Source organism: Macaca mulatta, chromosome 16 (genome assembly GCF_049350105.2).
Source record: "Macaca mulatta isolate MMU2019108-1 chromosome 16, T2T-MMU8v2.0, whole genome shotgun sequence".
NCBI classification, from domain to species: domain Eukaryota; kingdom Metazoa; phylum Chordata; class Mammalia; order Primates; family Cercopithecidae; genus Macaca; species Macaca mulatta.
Window position 1 is genome coordinate 14294962 of NC_133421.1, and position 21105 is coordinate 14316066.

Here is a 21105-nt window from a genome sequence, read left to right on the forward strand (position 1 = left end):
TTGGGTTGGTTCCAAGTCTTTGCTATTGTGAACAGTGCCGCAATAAACATACATGTACATGTGTCTTTATAGTAGAATGATTTATAATCCTTTGGGTATATATCCAGTAATGGGATTGCTGGGTCAAATGGTATTTCTAGTTCTAGATCCTTGAGGAATTGCCACACTGTCTTCCACCATGGTTAAACTAATTTACACTCCCACCAACAGTGCAAAAGTGAGGAACTAAATTTTGAATTTTAATTAGTTTAAATTTCAACAACCGCTTGTGGTGAGGGGCTACTATATTCAACAGTGCAGTTCTAGAAGTTACCAGAGATAGTGTTGCTAAAAGTCATACAGTGACCTTAATGTCTTACTATTATTTATACACATAAAAAGCATGTTGTACTTTGCTTTTTTAAAAATCTCAAAATGGAAATAATTTCACTTAATATAGACATCATATAGAAATTATAGGTACAACATAGTTGCTTAAAGGCAAATAATGGTCGGGCGCGGTGGCTCAAGCCTGTAATCCCAGCACTTTGGGAGGCCGAGACGGGCGGATCACGAGGTCAGGAGATTGAGACCATCCTGGCTAACATGGTGAAACCCCGTCTCTACTAAAAAATACAAAAAACTAGCCGGGCGAGGTGGCGGGCGCCTGTAGTCCCAGCTACTTGGGAGGCTGAGACAGGAGAATGGCGTGAACCCAGGAGGCGGAGCTTGCAGTGAGCAGAGATCTGGCCACTGCACTCCAGCCTGGGCGACAGAGCAAGACTCCGTCTTAAAAAAAAAAAAAAAAAAAAAAGCAAATAATGCCTTCGTTTATTCACTGGCTAGAGCTGTCTGACCTAATAAGCAGAGGCTAAATTCACAATTAATTAAAGATTTCATGTTCATTCAGCCAAGACATGCCTCAAACCATTTTTTGTTTAGCTGGCCAGCAAGATACTTAGAGCCATATTTAGGACATCTTGCAACTATAATCAACATATGCAAAATATCCCATTTCAAAGAAGATCCTTCCTTTATAAGATTAGTAATTCTGTTGTACGAATAGGATTTTTCTCTATTATGCTAAGTATAATCATTTTGTAGTAAATGAATATGGCAATGTACTACATGAAAATTTATATGTAATTTGATTATTGGTAATTTAACAAATAGTTCTCTTACCGGAGTTCAGGATGAGGAAACAGGGATGAGGGATGAGGAAACAGAGGTTTGGAGAAGTTAGGCAATTTTCCTAAGGTTATATAACAGGTATGTGGAATTCTGACGCAGGAACTCCTATCTGTTTAATCCAAAGCGCCTAGCACCCAACAATATTGCTCTTACTTGATATATAATGATAAAACCTTGATATATAATGATAAAACCTAATTGCAATCACCTATCTTTTTCTTTTTTCTTTTTTCTTTTCTTTTTTCTTTTTTTTTTTTTTTGAGACAGAGTCTAGCTCTGTCGCTTAGGTTGGAGTGCAGTGGCACACTGCAACCTCTGCCTCCCGGGGTCAAGCGATTCTCCTGCCTCAGCCTCCTGAGTAGCTGGGATTACGGGCGCCCACCACCACGCCCAGCTAATTTTTGTATTTTTAGCAGAGACAGGGTTTCACTGTGTTGGCCAGGCTGGTCTCGAACTCCTGACCTCATGATCCACCCGCCTTGGTCTCCCAAACTGCTGGGATTACAAGCGTGAGCCACTGCGCCCGGCTCACCTATCTTTTTCTAAGGATAGAGAACGAAGAAGCCACAACCCCTTTCAAGGAACCAGCTGACGTCCATGGGATGCTGTGGTGCAGGACACTTGTGGGGTGCTACAGCTCATGCCCCTTGGTTTCCTGCTGGTGGAAGGGAAATGGGACTAGATACGAGATTGGCGTCTAAGCCATACAAAAAAGCTGTCTCAGACAGGTTGGGCCAGTAAGCACAATGTCACTATCTATATTGGCTTCTGGTTACCTATTGGGTTTGGTTTGGTAAAAATTAAGAATCAGACTTCTGGGATGCAAGCTATGCCGAGTTCAAAATCTGCTGTCAGCCCCTGTGTTTCAAGCGTAACCCTGAACCTCATCATTAATCAGGTGACCTTAGACCTTTTTATCAGCCACGTATCTGCTAGCATAAATCTCCCTTCTGTGAATTGAGAACACAGATGCCTCACATTCACTAAAAATACAATGAGAGACAGATGCTCACTTTCTTTATTTGCTGTTGTATTCTTGGTTCCACTTTGCCATTTTTAAAACAGGAAAACGTTTCCCTTACTTGAACGCTAAAGTGCAAAGCTGCTGTGGACGCTGCCTTCTTCCACCTCCGCACTCCACTGTCCTTGCAAACTTTGGACAGAGGAAAGGTGGGCACGGGGCGCCAAACTACAAGTCCCGGCATGCACGGCGTTCTCCGCACAGGCGCACGGGGACAGCCCGGCCAGCCGGCCAGCCAGCCTGCGGAGACTCCCGGGTCCCCGCGCCGGACTGGGACTGGGGGCAGGCAGCCCGGGCGGAGCGGGCCGGTGCCGAGGGCGGCCCCGGGCATTGCTCTGCCCCGGGCATTTCGCGGCGCGCGTGAGGGGGATGCGGCAGGAGGCGGCGCGGCGGGAGGAGGCGTAGGCGGCGGTGCCCTCGGGAGGGAGCTGCGCGCGGGCCAGACGGCTCCCGGAGGCTCCGCAGTGCCGCCGCCGCCGCCCGGGAGGCTCCGCGCGGGAGCCATGTAACCCTGCGGCGGGCTCCGGGCTGCTCCGTCCTTCCCCAGCTCCTGGGCTAGCGCGGCAGCGGGGCCACGATGAAGAAGCAGTTCAATCGCATGCGCCAGCTGGCCAACCAGACGGTGGGCAGGTAGGTCACCCGCGGGCACCGGGGCCGGTGCGCGCCCGCGAGGCTGCATCCGCCGGGGCGCGCAGGTGATGGATCCCGCCCGGCCTCCTGTCCTCCTTCCTTTCGTCCCTTCCCCTGCAGCAGCTGCCTCCAGGCGCTGCTCGCAGACGCGACCCCTCCTCCCTGAACTTCCTAGACCCCGGAGCCCTTCACACGCGCCGCCTTCTGCTCCGGGCTCCGGTTGCCAAGCGCAAAGTGTGACGCATCCTTTACCTGCGTCCCCGGCTGCCCCTTCGCTTCGTCCTCCCTGCCTTTCCCCGGGACTCCCTTCTCCCTCTGGCCGCCTATCTTCCTGGAAACAGGTGTTTGCTCAGATTGTGCTGGAGGCAGCTGAACCGCAGTCGGTCTCCGGAGATCTCTTTCCTCCCCTCCCCTGCGCCGAGTTCAGGGCTGCTCCCGGGTCCAGGGAAAGTGCTGGGCCTGGTCGGCCTGCCCCTCCCGCCGTGTTTATTTTCAGGGACTATGACTGTACGAGATTCTGGATCACTTTCCTGGCCGGGTTTCTTAAGGCGTTTGGTTGGGGGAAAGAGTGAGGGGTGGGAGAGGAAGGAAGGTGCTGGTGGAATGGCGTTGCTGCCTGCTTGGTGTTAAGACTGATTTCAGTGGAGGGAGGGAGGCTGCAAAAACGAGGCCCAAGTCCTCGGGAAGATGAGAATCGCAGCCAGGTAGGGGAGGGGGACAGAGGCCCCACAGTCAGAAGAGTCAGGCCCGGGGAAGCTGCAAGACCCCGCCTGCTGCCATCACGGTGAAAATGGGCTACATCTGGACTCCAGGAGCGGCTCTGCAGGGTGCCAACATCTATTAAGGTTACGTAAAAATCCTGGTGGGTCTCTCCCAAGACTAGGCATTCTTTGAGCACAGGATCGTTAGGTAGAGGGGATTTTTCCTGGAACCCGTACTCCTGGGGAGGGATTTCCGCTGCTGCTGTGGCAAAGGAATTCAGGTGTGCAGTTCTAAAGCAATCAGAAAGCAAAGAATCCAGCCTTGGGTGCAGTTCAAATGCAAGCTCAACGCATCGAGGGCTCTCCACTAGGTTTACCGAGAAACCAAATACCTTTCCGGGGTGGGAAGTGGAGCCTGAACTGGCACCTGGTAGGATGGGGGTGGGGACAGCCCTGGGGAATAGGGGACATCTGAACTCCCATCTAAGCATACTGCCCTAGTTACAGTGGGCATTTGAGGGCAGGGGATGCGGTGGCTTCTTATGCTTCCAGGGACTCCAGATGGTTTCCAAGTAACAATGTCTAAAATTGACTTGGATTCATTTTTCCTTCCCAAACACATGTGCTTTAACGTGAGGGGGAATTTATGAATAGCAGAGTCAGATTAGCCCAGATTTCTGGCATGGTATTGCCACAGATATAGCCTCACGTGGACTGCCTTTTGATGTGTTGGATGCCGAGATAGTGTTTCCTGGTATTCGTTGTTTAGCAGATGACAGTCAAGCCGACCCGTCTTTAGTATCTTGGCTTCTTCATCACCCTGCAGGCGGGCATTGACCATCACCTGAGACCAGCCCAGTGACCAGGAGGCCCCTGACACTAGACTTGGGTTGTTGGTTTCTCTGGGTCTTGGGGTTTCCGTGCAGTGCTAGAATCTGAATGTTCAGAACGTGTTTATGCCTCCTCCCTGGCTTCCTGAAACACAATTCTATTTTTTCAGGACCTGTTTTGAAATGGGGGAACTTTTTGTGCCATGGCATCGTATCTTATTTTTCAGCCTCATCCATGGGGGGAATGCAAAATGGTGAGGGGAGGTTGGATTTCAGAAAAAGTGGTCTTAGGGATTGAGAGCACGTTCTTGGAAGTCCAAGCAGCTGGTCACCAAGAGGTTCTTTCCTCTTCTTTGTTGGGACTCTGGTGGATGTTGGCATATGGATGAATTCTGCGTTTCTCCGTTGGTAGCCATTGTGTTGTGCACTGGGCCAGGTGAGGGCCAGCCTGTATAGCTTTTGATGAAATCCAGAGCAAACCTTTTAAAGCAAAAACCAGTTCGTGTGACCTTGCTGCTGAAAAGCTTCCAGCGACACCTTATTGCGCTTAGCATCTCACATCTTGCCAGGGTCTTGCAGGACCATCCCTGGTTGGCTGTTTTTCTTAACTCTTTTTCTCCCCATTCTCATCTCTTCCACTCTTTCCACATTCATGGAGCTCTAGCCATGTGGCCTTTCTTGCCCCAAACACACTGAGCTCATATCCACCTTGAGGGTTTTGTTTTGTTTTTAATGTTTTCCCTTTCTTTTTTTAACTTGGCTGAGAATGTGCTCCTTCCAAGTAGCTTTTTCTCATCATTTCAGTCTTGGTTCCAAGACCTTCAAGAGGCCCTTCCTCCCCTATTTACCTCCAGCTCATCATTTTTTCATTTCTGGACAGCACTCATCACTGATTGAAACGCTTTTATTTTTTATTTTCTTGTCTGCCTGCCTCCAGCCGAATATATTGATTGCTGTCGTATGCCTGTGTAGACAGTGCAGTGCCGTTTAGGCTACTGACTCTCAATCGATGTTTATTGCCTAGATTAAAACAGCTTACCCCAGGGTCCATGGAGGGTCAGCGAGAGATGCAGCATTTCTTCTATTATTGAGAATGTTTTGGGTTGTGATCCTGTGAGTATTGGAGTAAAACAACCCTCAGTTGCTTGTTAATTTCTTAAATCAGAAGCACATAGGATTGGAATTTGGACTTTAGGTGTACGGTTATAAAGCACTTGTTTTTTATCCTTGTGTGTTTCTAAAGTTTTCCTCTTTCTGAGGGAGGACTGAGAGGACTGAAAGTCCTTCCTCACGGCTCGCCTTCCCTAAGTTGCAGGTTCTGGAGTTCTGAATATAAAACTTCAAGTCATTTTAACAATGTAGGAGTTACCCTACTTAAACATACTCTGTTGGGTTACTAGTACTTTCTCTTGAAGTGCTTACATCCAAGGCGTATTGAGGGCGTCAGCAACTATGAAAAGATTTGATAAAACCCATTGTATTTAACTGAGAAAAGTTTCAGCCCCTCCTTGGTCTGTTTCCTTAGTCTGCACATGTTCCTTCTGCTTTGAACTTTCCCCTTTCTGTCCCTTCACTTCAGTCTGTCCTTTGGGAGGCACTCCCTGGCCACTGTATGCCTCATGGTTAGGAGGATAGGCTTTCCACTGGGACAAGTTTAGTTTGTTGCTGACTGTGGAATCCTAAGCTTAATTCTCTGCACGTTAATCTTCTAACTTGCAAAATGGGAGTAATAAGGATTGTACTGTGGTAATGTGGAAACGGCAGTGATAACATGAGGTACTGTGAGAAGTGGCCGGGCGTGGTGGCTCACGCCTGTAATCCCAGCACTTTGAGAGGCTGAGGCAGGCGGATCACGAGGTCAGGAGATCGAGACCATCCTGAATAACACGGTGAAACCCCGTCTCTACTAAAAATACAAAAAATTAGCTGGGCATGGTGGCGAGCGCCTGTAGTCCCAGCTACTCGGTAGGCTAAAGCAGGAGAATGGTGAACCCGGGAGGCGGAGCTTGCAGCGAGCAGGGATCTCGCCACTGCACTCCAACCTGGGCGACACAGCAAGACTCTGTCTCAAAAAAAAAAAAAAAAAAAAAAGAGATACTGTGAAAAGTACCTAGCAGTGCTCAGCACTAGAAAATGCTTCATAAATAGTAGCTACAAGTATATCTGGGCAAATGTTCTGAGTGCTATTGAATTATATGCACTATGGTATATGTACATTTATTAGATACCTACTGTGTGCCAGACACTGCTCTGGTTCAGGGCGTATTGCGGTACAGGGCAAACAAAATTCTTGTTCACTTGGAACCTGCATTCTAGACCGAGTGCCGTGGCGCACACCTGTAATCCCGGCACTTTGGGAGGCCAAGGAGTGTGGATCACCTGAGGTCAGGAGTTCGAGACCAGCCTGGCCAACATGGCAAAACCCTGTCTCTACTAAAAATACAAAAATTAGCTGGGCATGGTTGCAGGCGCCTGTAATCCCAGCTATTGGGGAGGCTGAGGCGGGAGAATCGCTTGAACCCCGGAGATGGAGGTTGCATTGAGCTGAGGTTGCGCCACTATGCTCCATCCTGGGTGACAGAGTGAGACTCCATCTCAAAAACAAACAAACAAACAAAAAAAGGAACCTGTATTCTAAAAGCATGCTATGGTTATAATGGCTCACTTGTATTATAATTTTTATATTTTGTCATTTACTTTTCCCCACTAGACTTTAAACTCTTTGGAGGCAGGGACAACTGCCCTAATACTGCCCTGTGTAGAAGGTCCTCTGTCATTCTTTGGCAATGGAATGAGTAAGTGAACAATAAGATCCATGAGCTATAGATAAGGGAGTCTTTTGAAGTAGTTCAAAGATGGGGAAAGCTCCTGATACCACGTTTCTTGAACGTTGTGATGGTGATCAGAGGAGAAAGGAACAGCTGCACTGCTGGGCATTGGAAGGATAGAGCAAGATTTAGGGGAGAATTTGGTTCAGGCCTGATTGATGGCAGCATTTTTCTTTTTACCTTCGAGAGAGTCTAGTGGCTGCTGGAGTGAGAAGCATACCAAAAGGCATAGAGTATTTTTCTTGGAAGTGACATTTGGTTGGTGTTGGGTGGAGCAAAGCCCTGAGCTAAAATTTAGCAAGAGACGTACTAAGAGAAAGAAAATGGAAGAAGTAATGGCACCTTGATTTGATGGGGAGGACTTTTTTTTTCCAGTCTGCACAGGGGGTTCACAGCGGTCCCATCCTCAGAGGGCTGTCACGAGGTTGGAGGGAGCCTGGTCCACTGAAGTGCCCACCAAATGGTTGAGGTGGTTCGTTGTCACTGAACACCCATTCAGTCTTCCAAAAATCATGTTGGCCTCCTAAGTAGAAAAGGATTCTTAGAAACGATTTCAACAGCTACTGCCCAGTGATGGCCCAAGTGAGGTTTATGCTCTTGTTTAAAATGGATGATGTTCAAAGTGTCTGGGAGTAGGTGAGGAGCGGTGCGTGTGCGGGAAGGAGAAGGCTGGTTGGGTCGGGTTGAAGTGTGTGGATTTAGAGGCTATGAGTTGGGGAGTGAAGACAAAGTTTTGTCCCTGGAGCCCTGTTTTCTATTCCTTGACTGCTTCGCGTACATTGCAAAGCAGGCTTGGTTTCCGATGCACAGCTTTGCAAGTATCGTTGCTGCTGTGCAGCTCTTGGAATTCAGCTGCAGAGGCCCAGGCATCAGCCAGTGGTGGGGAGCCTGGGAGCTGGATGCTGAGGCCGCAGCAGCCTCCAGGAGCACTGGTGCGGCAGACATTTTTGTTTGGGCCAAAGCTGCCAAAGTCAGTGAGGATCTTTTCCTTGAAGGTTTCTCTGAGACACTGCCCTGCCTTGTAGTAGCCCTTCTGAGAGCCATGACCCAATGAATAGGACATTAGAGGAAAATCAGAACCAATTCCAAATTTGGCTTTGGACTGCTTTGTTCCTTCCCTTCTATTTCCCTTACAATGGGTTAGACCTGCCAGACCAACACAGGTCCTGCCATGGGCTTCCTGTTAGCCCAGCAGGGCTGGGCAGACCCAAACCTGTCCCCCAAGGAGCGCTGCGCACATTGGGTCTCAGAGCAAAGTTTTTCATTAGAGTTTTATGGAAGCCCAGGCCTTACTGCCTGTTGTGCTGTATATATGTGAAAGATAACAGAGTGTACTAACCCACTGATTACTGGGCTAGCAAATCTGGAGAGAATATTCTTTGCTCTTATCTTCTAAGATCCTTACTGTGTGGGTCTGTTGGGTTTCACCTTCTGCTGAGCTGCTCTCAGCAGTCAGCCTGAAGCTGCCTAGATTTCCTGCAGAATTCCGTTATCCCAGACCTGCAAGTCATTGTGAGGAAGCCATGCTCTTAAATAGCAATTAATCATATTCCTTTCCATTTTGTCTCCATCAAAGAAACTTACCAGTGATTTTTTTTTAATGATGGGCAATAAGGACCATTTTTTTTTTCCCTCTAGAGAAAGCGAATCAGTAGCCATACGAATATGCTGGTAATTTATAGTCATTCCTTTTAGAGGGGATTAGTAAGTATCCCTTTTATTAGTAATCAAGAGCAGATTATTTCAGATGCTATTTGATAAAGACAGCAAATAATACAATTATGCTTCAGCTCTGTGTGGATGTAGTTGTAGATCAGGCAGGAGGTTGTGGGGGAGAGTCAGAGAGTCAGGCCTCTTCCTTGGGGCGTGGGGCACCCTATTGAGCCAGCACCTGGAACTCCACCGCCTTTGGGAAGCTTGTGGCTGTCTAGCAATTTCAAATTCCTTTTTCTGTCCAGGAAGCAGATGTTTTGCTTTCATTTTCCAACTTTAGAGCTTATTTTTAGAATAAATGTTTATTTTCCCACAGAATTCAATTTACTTTTTTTAACCTTCATTTTGGTTATATAAGTAATATTTGTTTATGGTAGAAAAATCGTAAACTTATGGATGGACTAAAAGGAAAAAAAAAATCGCCTATAATCTCATTACCCAGAGACCATAGCTAATATTTTGGATATAGTCTTTCAGTTTTTGAGCAGTATATATATATATTATTTAAAAAGTGTAGAGACCATACTCTGTACACTGTTTTGTAACCTGTTTTTTTTCCTTCATATTACATCTTGGATATGATCCCATGTCAATAACTGTTAATCCCCAGCGTAATTTTTCAAGGCTATATAATATTCCACTGTAGTTAACTCATTTTCTTTTGCCATTCACTTAGCAAATATTTCTCATGAATTTAGCTTCTTAGGATGAAGTCTTAGAAATGTAATTGCTGGGTCAAAGAATATGTGAATTTTTAAGACTGTGAATGTGTATATTATACACACACACACACACACACACACACACTACTTTCACTGCAGCCTTGAACTCCTCTGCTCAAGCGATCCTCCATCCTCAGCCTCCCCAAGTGCTGGGATTACAGGTGTGCAACACCCTACCTGGCTCCACCTCTTTTATTTTCTAGTGAGGCTGAACTTTTTTTTTTTTTTTTTGAGACAAAGTCTCACTCTGTCACCCAGGCTGGAGTGCAGTGGCATGATCTTGGCTCACTGCAAGCTCTGCCTCCCGGTCCTGCCTCAGCCTCCCGAGTAGCTGGGACTACAGGTGCCTGCCACCACACCTGGCTAATTTTTTTTATTATTATTATTTTTTATTTTTAGTGGAGACAGGGTTTCCCCATGTTAGCCAGGATGGTCTCGATCTCCTGACCTCGTGATCTGCCCGCCTCAGCCTCCCAAAGTGCTGGGATTACAGGTGTGAGCCAGCGCGCCTGGCCTTGAGGCTGAACATTTTTAAAGTTCTCTTGACATTAGTTGCCTTTTCTAAATTGCCTGCATTTGTCTTTGCCCCATTTTTCTAAAGTCATGTTCACAATTGTTTTCTTATTGATGGTAATTTCTTATTGATAAGGTAATTTTTAATATATTAAGCATATATATGCTTTGTCACACACCTCTCCCTACTGGTTTTAAAAATTTTTGTTGTATGTCTTTCTTTTTTTGGCCATATATAAATTTAACATTTTGTGATCTTAAGTCTATCTATTTGTAGTCTGTTCTTCAATGTTATGTTTGGGGATACTTTGCCAAGACGCAGATTATATAAATATGCGTACATTTTTATTACTATTTATAATAATTTCATTTTACCTTCAGATCTCTAATATGTCAGTCATTGATTTTGATGTATGACATGGCTTAGGTATAATACTTAGGCTTTTTAAAATTGATTATCCTGCTATTGAATAGTGTAATTCATACCCACCGTATTGAAATATCATCATCATTATGTACTAAAACATTTCATCTACTTTTATCTTTTTCTAGGATTTCTAGTTTGTTTTCTTGTCTGTTGGTTCTGGTAGGAATTTAAGACAGACTCAGCTACCCGGATAAGCAGTGGTGGGTTAATCCTTATCATGAGACCCCATCCATTGGGTGGGAGTGGAGTCAGGCTGAACTCCTCAGCTCAGCTTCAACCCGGGCCGCTCCTGGGTCTTCAGAGCTCAACAGCCTTTGCCTAAGGATCTTGCTGTATCTTAACCACAGTTAACCTCCAAATTGCTCCGTTATGAAAGAAAGTTGATCAGTTTTCTTGACTGTGCTCATTTGTTTATTGTCTCTCAGGATTACTTTTTAAAAGTATATATTAAGATGGAGAAAAATGGACATTTTTACAATATTGAGTATAATGAGAATTCTTCTCATCTGGGAATAGGGCATGTGTATTCCAATCTATTTATAATCCTATAAAGTAGTTTTTGTCCGTTTCGTTCCTATACAATTTTGCTTTTACTTATAGGTAATTTGTCCGTGTTGTTACTGTAGCTGCAGTGATTTGAATCTTTTCTTAAATTATATATTTTTTCTTACTCTTTATTGCTGCAATATAGCAATGTTGTTGATTTTTATGTAATTATCTTAACAACTGCCTTCATGAATTATCTCATTACTTTTAAATACTTTTTTAAAAAAAATTAAGTCTGTGGGATTTTCTAGGTAGACAATCGTATCTTCTGCAAATAATAATTTTATATTTTACTCTCTAGTGTTTATACTTATTTTATTTTCTCATCTAATTGCGTTGCCTAGGACTTACAGAACAGTGTTAAAATATTGTGGCAATATGTGGGCATTCATGTCTTATTAACCTCAATTAAAATACATGATGATTGGTTTGAGATGTTTTGTTTTTTAATTATGTTACATATTGCATAATTTTATTATTTTACTTTGAGTTTTTTTTGACATCAAACTTAAATTTGATTTATCATGGCCTTTGCAGATAATCACAATGTGTTTTTTTCTTGGATTTTAATATCACTCAATAATTTATTCCATATGTATTTACTGGGCACTCTTATGTTCCAGGCATCATTGATACATCAATGATAGAGTCGGTACCCATGAGGAGCTTGTGCTTTGGGTGCTTGAACCTTAGTAGATTTTCTGATATTGAGCTCTCCTTGCCTTCCTGCAATTAATCTTGACTGTGGTGCGTTCATGTTTTTCTGTACTGCTTGATTTAATTTGTTATTTAGGATGTTGGCATTCAGCATTCATAAATGAAAGCATTTGATTTTTTTCCCCCATATGTGTCATGTTTTGTTAATTGTGTAAAATGAGTTGTTCAGTGTTCTTTTTGTTCCTATAGAATGGTAAGATGGAGAAGTACTCGTTCTTTGAAGATAAAAACAACTTTCCAAGGGTGTTTTCTAGATGTCGTTCTTTGACAGTTTTCCAGATTTCTTGAATGGTTATTGGACTGTTCATGTTGTCTGTCTTTTCTTGAGTAAGTTTGAATAACATATTTGATAGAAAAGCATTCATTATGTTATGATTTTAAAATTTAATAGAATCTTTTTGAGTATATCGTCGTATTTCCATTGTCGTTCCTAATTTACAATTCTCTTTTTCCCTTTGACAAGTTTTGCCCCTGAGGAAGTTCTCTCCCTACCCCGGTCAGCTCTTCGGTTTAGGCTATTCTCATTTAGATTTCTTTCTTATTAGCTTTTGATCGGCATATATGTTTTCTAGTAAATTCTGCTTTTTTCAGATTCTTTCCTCCTGATTTCCCTGGGTTTACTTTGTTCTTTTCCTGGTCTTCAGTCTTCCATGTGGTATTAGGATAGATTAGGCTCTGCTATGATAACACATGAGCTCTGGAATTTCAGGGACTTAACATAGCAAAAGCTTCCTTTAAGCTCATGTGAATGTGATGTAAGTCAGGAGGACTCCCATGGACAGCTCTCCTCCTCTGTGTGTGATTCTGGAATCTAGTCTATCCATCTTCCCCTCCACCTCAAAATCTCAGTATGTGGTTTTCGGTAAGTGCTAAAGGTAAAAGAGAATATAGAAGTGATATACTGGCTCTTAGATGCCTGGGCCTGGAATTCACAAACGTCACTTATGTTCACTTTTCATGGGCCCTCGCTAGTACCAGGGATATGACTGGAGACAGGAAGCCTTCACCCCTGTTGAATCTCCAGCAGTCTTCTTTCTCTCTACTTCCACTGTGCATAACTGTCTTTTGAATCTGCAGTCCTCTCTGCCCTGTCCTACCCTCCGATGTTCAGGTATGCTCACTGCAAACTCCGCCTCCCGGGTTCAAGCGATTCTCCTGCCTCAGCCTCCCGAGTAGCTGAGATTATAGGCACATGCCACCATACCAGGCTAATTTTTGTATTTTTAGTAGAGACAGGGTTTCACCATGTTGGCCAGGCTGGTCTTGAACTCCTGACCTCAGGAGATCCACCCACCTCAGCCTCCCAAAGTGCTGGGATTACAGGTGTAAGCCACCGCGCCCAGCCCGAGAAAATTAATTTTTTATTTTGAGCCCTTTCTACAACAGGGAGAGGAATAATGAAGAGAACAGAAATTATCCTACCATACTGGAATGTCACCTACTTTATGGGGTTCTTGTCAAGGTTAAATAAGATTATAAATATAACATCCTTAGAATAACCCCTGGTTGTAATAAATAAATGACAGTCAATAAATGACAATAAATGACAGTCAATAAATGACACTCAATAAATGACAGTTACTACCAGTATTCCTTGCTGTGCTAAAAGTGTCTTTGACATGAAGCATTTATTTTGTTACATTTGTATTCCTCATTACCTGAAAATTACAACTTGAAATTGATACCCATTTGTCCTCTTTTCCTAAATCAAACCCAGTTTTTCTGTATGTAGCCAAGAGCATGCCTGAAGGCAGTACCTTGAGGTATCAGTAATTGTAATGGTTTCACTCATTGAATCTCCACTGTGACTAATAGTTATTGTATCACTCAATTTAAGTCTAGCTTAAGCTGCTGTAACAAAAGCCCCCAAATCTCAGCTGCTTACAGCACTGGCCAGTGGAGGGTTAGAGGCAGCTCTTCTGAGACCCAGGCTGCTGTGGGCTCAGTTCCACACATGGGGCAGTGATGGCAGAGGCAGTAAATGAGGATGTGATAAGTTATATCCTGGCTGTGAATATTTCTTCTGGAAGTGACACCTGCCACTTCTACTCTCAGAGTAGAAGGCAATCCTGATACTGGCCAAAAGAAATAGAGCCACAGAAGCCACATCTGTGTCATCTGTTTTCAGGAACTAGGTTATGCAGTTTATAAGCGTTATTTTAATTCACTCATTGCAACATCTCTGTGAATGGGACTATTTACAGCTCCATTTCACAGATGGGGAAATAGAGGCTAAAAGCAGCAGAGCCAGATTTGAACCAGGGCCTAAGTAGGTCAGTCGTAGGCAAATGCCTGTCCTGCTCCTCTCTCCCTAATCTTGTTATTTCTGCTGCCTCAGAGTCCCTCAAAGTTACTTCAGTTTAGGTGGTTTTAGAAATGCTAATTAACTGCTCATGACTTGAATAAAAGTAAAAATGTCACATTCATTTAAGATAATTGAGTGTCTTGTATATACCCTTAACCACCAGGAGCATCAAGTGAAATTTCTGCCAATAGAAGATTCTTTCACTTTGTTTTTTATTGCAATTTCAGCAGAAAAGGTAAGAGAAAGTTCTTTGTAGCTCTATGCTGAGAGACAGCAGTTTATCTGCAAAAGCCCCTACAGGCTCCCGTGTAACACGTTAACCAAACAAGGACCTGAAAACATACAATCTAAGAAAGGAATGTGAAAAGTGGACAGAGCTTTTAGCACTAGGAATCTCGTGCACACTGTTGCCTTTGCAGATATGTGTGCACACTGGCTTGGTGTTCATAGATGCCATTTAAGGGTGTCCTCTGACGGACACTTGTGCAGTATGGCACAGGCCTTCCTGTTTTATCCTCCCTCTTAAGAGTAAGTTCCCCTAAGAGTAGGTACTCTTAAGAATCCCTCTTAAGAGTAGGTTCTTGGCCGGGCGCAGTGCCCCAAGCCTGTAATCCCAGCACTTTGGGAGGCCGAGATGGGCGGATCACGAGGTCAGGAGATCGAGACCATCCTGGCTAACACGGTGAAACCCCGTCTCTACTAAAAAATACAAAAAACTAGCTGGGCAAGGTGGCGGGCGCCTGTAGTCCCAGCTACTTGGGAGGCTGAGGCAGGAGAATGGCGTAAACCTGAGAGGCGGAGCTTGCAGTGAGCTGAGATCCGGCCACTGCACTCTAGCCTGGACGACAGAGCAAGACTCTGTCTCAAAAAAAAAAAAAAAAAAAAAAATAGGTTCTGGTGTCTCCCCCATTTTCTATACAAGTCTCAGAGCAGATGAGTGCCTTGTTGCTGTTGGTTGCCTCGTTGGTGAGGGAAGTGGTTTGAGATTTGCTTCCAGAAATGCTGGCTCTGACGTTGATATTTTTCATCACTGTACTTTAATGACTCTGCAGTAGGGAAAGAAGCATAAAAAATTAAATACCTAATATTAATGGAATGATTAAGTAAATTCTGGTACATTTACACAATTGTAACTATTAGTGTTTTTATGACATTCAGAAAACGTCTAAGGGCTGAGAGAGATGTTTACGATAAGGAAACAGGATATATGAGTGCGTACAGGGTTAAGATTGTATGGTATTTTAAAAAATGCATAGAAAAGTCTGGAAGGAAATCAGGAAAGACTAGAAGATTAAGCATAAAATGTTATCTCTGGGCAGGATTATGAGTGATTTGATTTCTGCTGCTTATGCTTTTCTTTAACTTCCAAATTTCTTAAAATAAACGTGTATTTTATTGAAGAGAGAAAAAAAAAAAAAAAAAAAAAAGCTTCCAGGACTCAAAGTAGACAACTGTAGTCAGAATTTCTTAGAATGGTATTTAATTTTAAATTTGGGGCCCTGAAATGTCTAAGTACAAATATGTTTCAAGTTGCCTCGGCTCCTGGTTTTAAATGTGAGAAACCTCTTATCTTTAATGTTCTGGAAGGAACATCATGTCAGATCTCATTTTCTAGGATAAAATAGTCTGCCATTGGAAAATGATATGCTAATAGCCTTTTGGGTCATTGCTACTAATTTTAAAGACATAACATTTTGAGACTTGGTCTGCATGACACATAGCTGAAATTTGCTGGTTCCCCCATAATCGGTTAGGGTTCTCTGGGTGCAGCAGCAGAAATAGGCTCGAGCTAATTTTAGCAAAAAAGGAGTTTTGGGAAGGGTGGGGATAGTTAAAAAATCAAAGGGAAGAGCTGGACAGTACGGCCTGGGAGTGACCACAGAGTGTCCCTGCTGCAGGGCGAAGGACAGCCTCGTCAGAGGCCACTGGCAAAGGGGTTGCTTCAAAATTCTTTTCTGTCATTGGGTCACTCAGGTGATTCACATATGACAGTCTAGTTGTTTAAGTCCGATCTTCACTTGGAAGCAGTGGGAGAATAGGAATTCTTTTGATTGACAGTCTGCCATGACAGCAGTGAGGAGAGGCAGAGTGCAAAAGGAAAATCAGACCCTTGGCCCGAGGACAGGAAAGGGACGGTGCTGTTTAACATACCCAGTTGTTGACCAGGCCCTTTAATCAATGACATCAAAGATTCCACCTTGATCAATTTGCCAGGGTTCTACTTAGTGATTTAGTGTGTTTCCTGGCATTGAAAGTAGTCCATTCTTTTTTCTTTTTTTTTTGATACGAAGTTTCCCTGTGTCGCCCAGGCTGGAGTGCAGTGACGTGAGCTCCATCCACTGCAACCTCCGCCTCCTAGGTTCAAGTGATTCTTGTGCCTCGGCCTCCCGAATAACTGGGACTACTGGCATGTGCCACCATGCCTGGCTAATTTTTTTTTTTTTTTTTGAGGCGGCATCTAGCTCTGTCACCCGGGCTAAAATGCAGTGGCGCGATCTCGGCTCACTGCAACCTCCGCCTCCCGGGTTCAAGTATTTCTTCTGCCTCAGCCACCTGAGTAGCTGGGATTACAGGTGACTGCCACCATGCCCAGCTAAGTTTTGTATTTTTAGTAGAGATGGGGTTTCATTGTATTGACCAGGCTGGTCTCGAACTGCTGACCTCAGGTGATCTGCCTGCCTTGGCCTCCCAAAGTGCTGGGATTACAAGCGTGAGCCATCACGCCCAGCCAAGTTTTGTATTTTTAGTAGAGATGGGGTTTCACTATGTTGGCCAGGCTGGTCTTGAACTCTTGACGTCAAGCGATCTACCTGCCTCTGCCTCCCTGAGTGCCGGAATTACAGGCATGAGCCACTGTGCCCGGCCCCCAAAGAAGTCCATTTTTATTTCCTACTTAAATTATATTTTATCTATTTCTCCTTTTTAATTTATTTAAATTTTATTTTAGAGACAGTGTCTCACTCTGTTGCCCAGGCTGGAGTGCAGTGGCGTGGGTCATAGCTCACTGTATCCTCAACTTCCTGGGCTCAAATGATCCTCCCATCTAGGCCTCTTGCTTTTTAAATTTCTGTATCTTAATTATAGTCTGCTTCTCCAGCCTTGACTTTTACAGGGCCTCCTTTCCTTGTGCTCTTGCCCTGAATCTCCTCTTCCTCTGACTTCCCGCAACACAGCCCAGACCATATTTTTGAATACATGAACTGAAGAATGTAATTTTCCTTCTTTTTCAGGTTTCATTCTGTGGGGAAAAAAATCCTAGCACTGTTGGAAATACTGCATACTATAAATTTATCTTAGAAATTTACAAGCTATATTTGTATTTGAGGTTCTAAGAAGTTCTGCAGTTAAGAAAACTCGTGATCATTTGTATCTCTTGGATTGCTTTCGGTTATAACAACAGATGTCATAATTTAGAGTCGCTTAAACAATGAGGGAACTTTTATTCTGGGATGATAGGGCATCCAAAGGTAGGAAGAGTCCGGGTGCCTTGTCAGTAGGTCAGATGCTATCTTTCTCTCCATTTTTCTTTGCTTAGCCTTCGTCTGTGTCTTGGCCTGTTTCACTGTCAAAATACAGGTGTTTGCTGCAATTAGGTTATTTGCTTCCATGTTCACAAACCAAAGAGGAGACAAAGAAGCAGCCCAAGTGGTCCTGATCGTGGAATAAGCGTGCTTCCCTCTAGTCTAGGCCAATTTATTTCACACGTTTACTGTTGACCATTAACACATGCTGGAGGGAGGGGTTGCAGAGGTCTGATGGCGCCCATGCTTCTGTCTTTGAAGCCAGAAAGTACTATTATAATGACTGGCTAAGATCCATCAAGACCCCATCTGAAGTTGGACGTGGGGATAGCCTTACCTAAGTTGGGAGACCTTCGTGGCGAAGGGATGGATACCTGGACAAATCAGAGTTTTCATGGGAAGAAAGGAGGAAGAAAGCATTCAGCTAAACAACCAACACTATCCACTGTGACTTGGTTTAAGCCAGCATTTTGAGCGTGAGTACTGTTTCTCATGGGATACCCATTCTTCAAACTAGAGTTTGTAGGATGTGTCATGGAGATTGTGCTTCAATGAAGTTCAAGTATTCCCCCTTAGCATTCAACACTTTGACCTTTGATCAAGCCGTTGCCTCTCCTTTCCATTTGTCAAAACTGTTCTTTCAGATTCGAGAGCGCTGGTTCACACTGAGGTATAAAACTTGGTATATTGTATTCTAGTTATACTTCTGCACACATCTGTCTCTGGTACTAATCTATAAATCCCCGGCACAGTGTCTGGAATGTAGACGTAGAAGAGACTCAAGAACTGCTTGTCAAATTCATTCTGAGAGTGCAATTCAGACATTCCCCCCTTCCTAGCCTCTTCCTTCATTCTTGAATGGGAATCTGGTGTCCACTATATCTGCTATGTTCTAAGTTCTCTGCTAGAAGTATGAGGGTGGTTAGAAAGCAATTAAATACGCTACTAAAATAGAGGTGGTATCTTTGATGGTAGATGAGGTGTTCATGGCATGATGAGAATATAATTGAGTTTGGCTGTAGTAGGGGGTTGGAAGAGGGTCCTAGAACTGAGAAGGGCGAAGCGTTGTTTCTTTCTTGGTGCTTCCACAGCACTCCGCTCATTTTCTTACACCACTTATTTTTTTCCTGCCTTGATTTTCAGTTGCTGTCAGTTCTGTTTTCCTTACTCAACTAGAAGCTGTATGTCTTTGCCGGGATTGGGGTTTCCTCATCTCTGTGTCCTGACTGGTGTCCACAGTGCTTTGCAAATAGCATAAGCAGGTCTTTATCAAGAGCGTGAAGAAGACACTGTATGTGCTCTTCTAAAAAGTGTCAAAGATGGATATTCTTATGGCCCCTAAATTGAGGTTTTTCCATGCTAAATATGTGTCTGTTGGCTTATAGTCATGCCTTCATAATCTCCAAGATTTTTCTGTACCAACAGGAATCTGACTTTGGTGTGAGAATTATTAGTAGTTCCTAGTGCATTGTCTTTATCTCCAAAGCATTCTCAAGCCATACCTATGAATTGCGTAGTCATATATGCTAAGAGAGGTATATAAGACATGGCAGCTTATTGAGTACAGATGTCCTTCATTAAACAGATATTTATTGACCACTTAACTGTCACAGCTTGGGTCTCTGCAAAGCGGATACTGAGAATAGCATGCAGCATGTTTACTAGGGGTTGCTCTTAGCATCAGTATCTGTGGAAGGGAGTGAAAAGAAGCAGGACTAGGAAGAGGGAGTTGAGCTGTGATGCAGTCTTCACAAAGGCTTCAGCTGGTTCCATGTTAGGGGTGAGTTCAGAGCTATCCTGAGTTGGGAAGAAGGAAACTGAGCCTTTTAACCTCTTTATTGATTAGTCATTGCACGTGGCCTTCCTTTGAAAGGTGGCGTGACCTTCAGCAGGTGCAGTGGCAAAGGGCAGATGACCAAGGGTGGCCATCTGACAGCATTTCTACCTAGCAGTGGGGAATAAGTCCTGTATTCCTGATGGGAAATCTGGTGTACACTACATCTGCTGTGTTCTAAGTCCTCTGCTAGAAGTATGAGGGTGGTTAGAAAGCAATTAAATAAGCCTTTAAAATAGAGGTGGTATCTTTGATGGTAAATGAAGTGTTCATGGCATGATGAGAATATAATTGTGTTTGGCTGTCGTGGGGCTTGGAAGAAAGTCCTAGAACTGAGACCTGAAGGGGGAAGCATGTTAGTAGGCTAAGGAAAGTGGGAATGGCGGGTATGATTGCCAAGGGATATAGAGTATGTCTCTTTTAAGAAAGTAAAATAAATTCTTCATGTTTGGAATATCATTGGGAGTTGGGGTGAGGCTTGCAAATAGGATGACCATCTAATATATTATACAAACTGGGACCATTTCTGAGGGTGATTATGTAACTAATAATGCCGGGGATAGCAGATGAAAACCTGGGTGAATTGTGTGGTCACCCTACTTATAAGACACGTTTGTGCAGATTTGGATTCCATCTGAGAACCAATGGTAAATTACTGAGTGGCCACTTGACCTCTCTGCACAGTTTTCGGTTATGAGTGTGGATTCTGATGTCAGATTCCCATAGGTGCATATTTTGGCTCTATCACTTACTAGTTGTAAAACCATGGACAAGCCATTTAGGTTTTGTCAGCCTCAATTTTCTTATCTGCAATATGCAGATAATAATAAATCTATCTTATGTTCAAAGATAAACTTAGGCACCTTTAAATTTTCATGACTTTATTTGAGCATTTAGGGATTCATGAATTGGGCAGCACTAGACCACTGGCGGTTCAGGGCTCTGTTGATGGGGGGTAAGAGGGAAACTTTTATAAGGGGTCATGGAAGCAAAACAAAAAATATTTGATTGATGGAAGTGGAAAGTCTGGTTAGAGGTAAGTTTCTGTTTTTTGCTTGGTAAAGTCTCTAGTTAGAGGTTAGTTGGTAGTTTCAGATTGATGAAGCTTAAGTTTCATTTTGCAACTTATATTGGGTTGAGTTTCAGTTTGCTTACATAGGAACCCAAGGCACAGGAACCATGTCATCTCAGCATAATGGCCTCCTAATTAATTTTATTGACACTTATATTATATGCATTAATACACATAAAGTGGAATTGAAGCATTGAATCGGAGCAATGCTGAGCAGACAGGAGGGCTGAGGAATAGTTCCTGGGACAGAGTAAGTCCTCAGTGACTGTGAATTGCCATTGTTATTATTTTAAATGGGAATAGCAAGGTCAGGCTTGGGTTTTAGGGTGATCACTCAGCATCCAGAGGGGAGAACCAGATGTATAGGATGTATTAGTCTGTTCTCACACTGTTAATAAACACACACCCCAGACTGGGTAATTTATAAAGGAAAGAGGTTTAATTGACTCACAGTTCCACATGGCTGGGGAGGCCTCACAATCATGGCAGAAGGCAAAGGAGAAGCAAAGGCATGTCTTACAAAGTGGCAGGCAAAGGAGTGTGTGCACAGGAATT

General features: G+C 43.7%; 1 protein-coding gene across 2 annotated transcripts in view; it reads left to right on the top strand.

Moving 5' to 3' along the window:
- The first annotated feature begins 2407 nt into the window (after window positions 1-2407).
- Window positions 2408-21105, top strand: part of ARHGAP44 (Rho GTPase activating protein 44) — a 203141-nt gene continuing 184443 nt past the window's right edge. For both annotated transcript variants that reach the window (XM_015118630.3, XM_002800295.4), the window contains exon 1: window positions 2408-2821. In XM_015118630.3, the coding sequence (XP_014974116.1) occupies window positions 2769-2821 (53 nt within the window). In that variant the 5' untranslated portion in view covers window positions 2408-2768. The remainder of the gene's footprint in view (window positions 2822-21105) is intronic.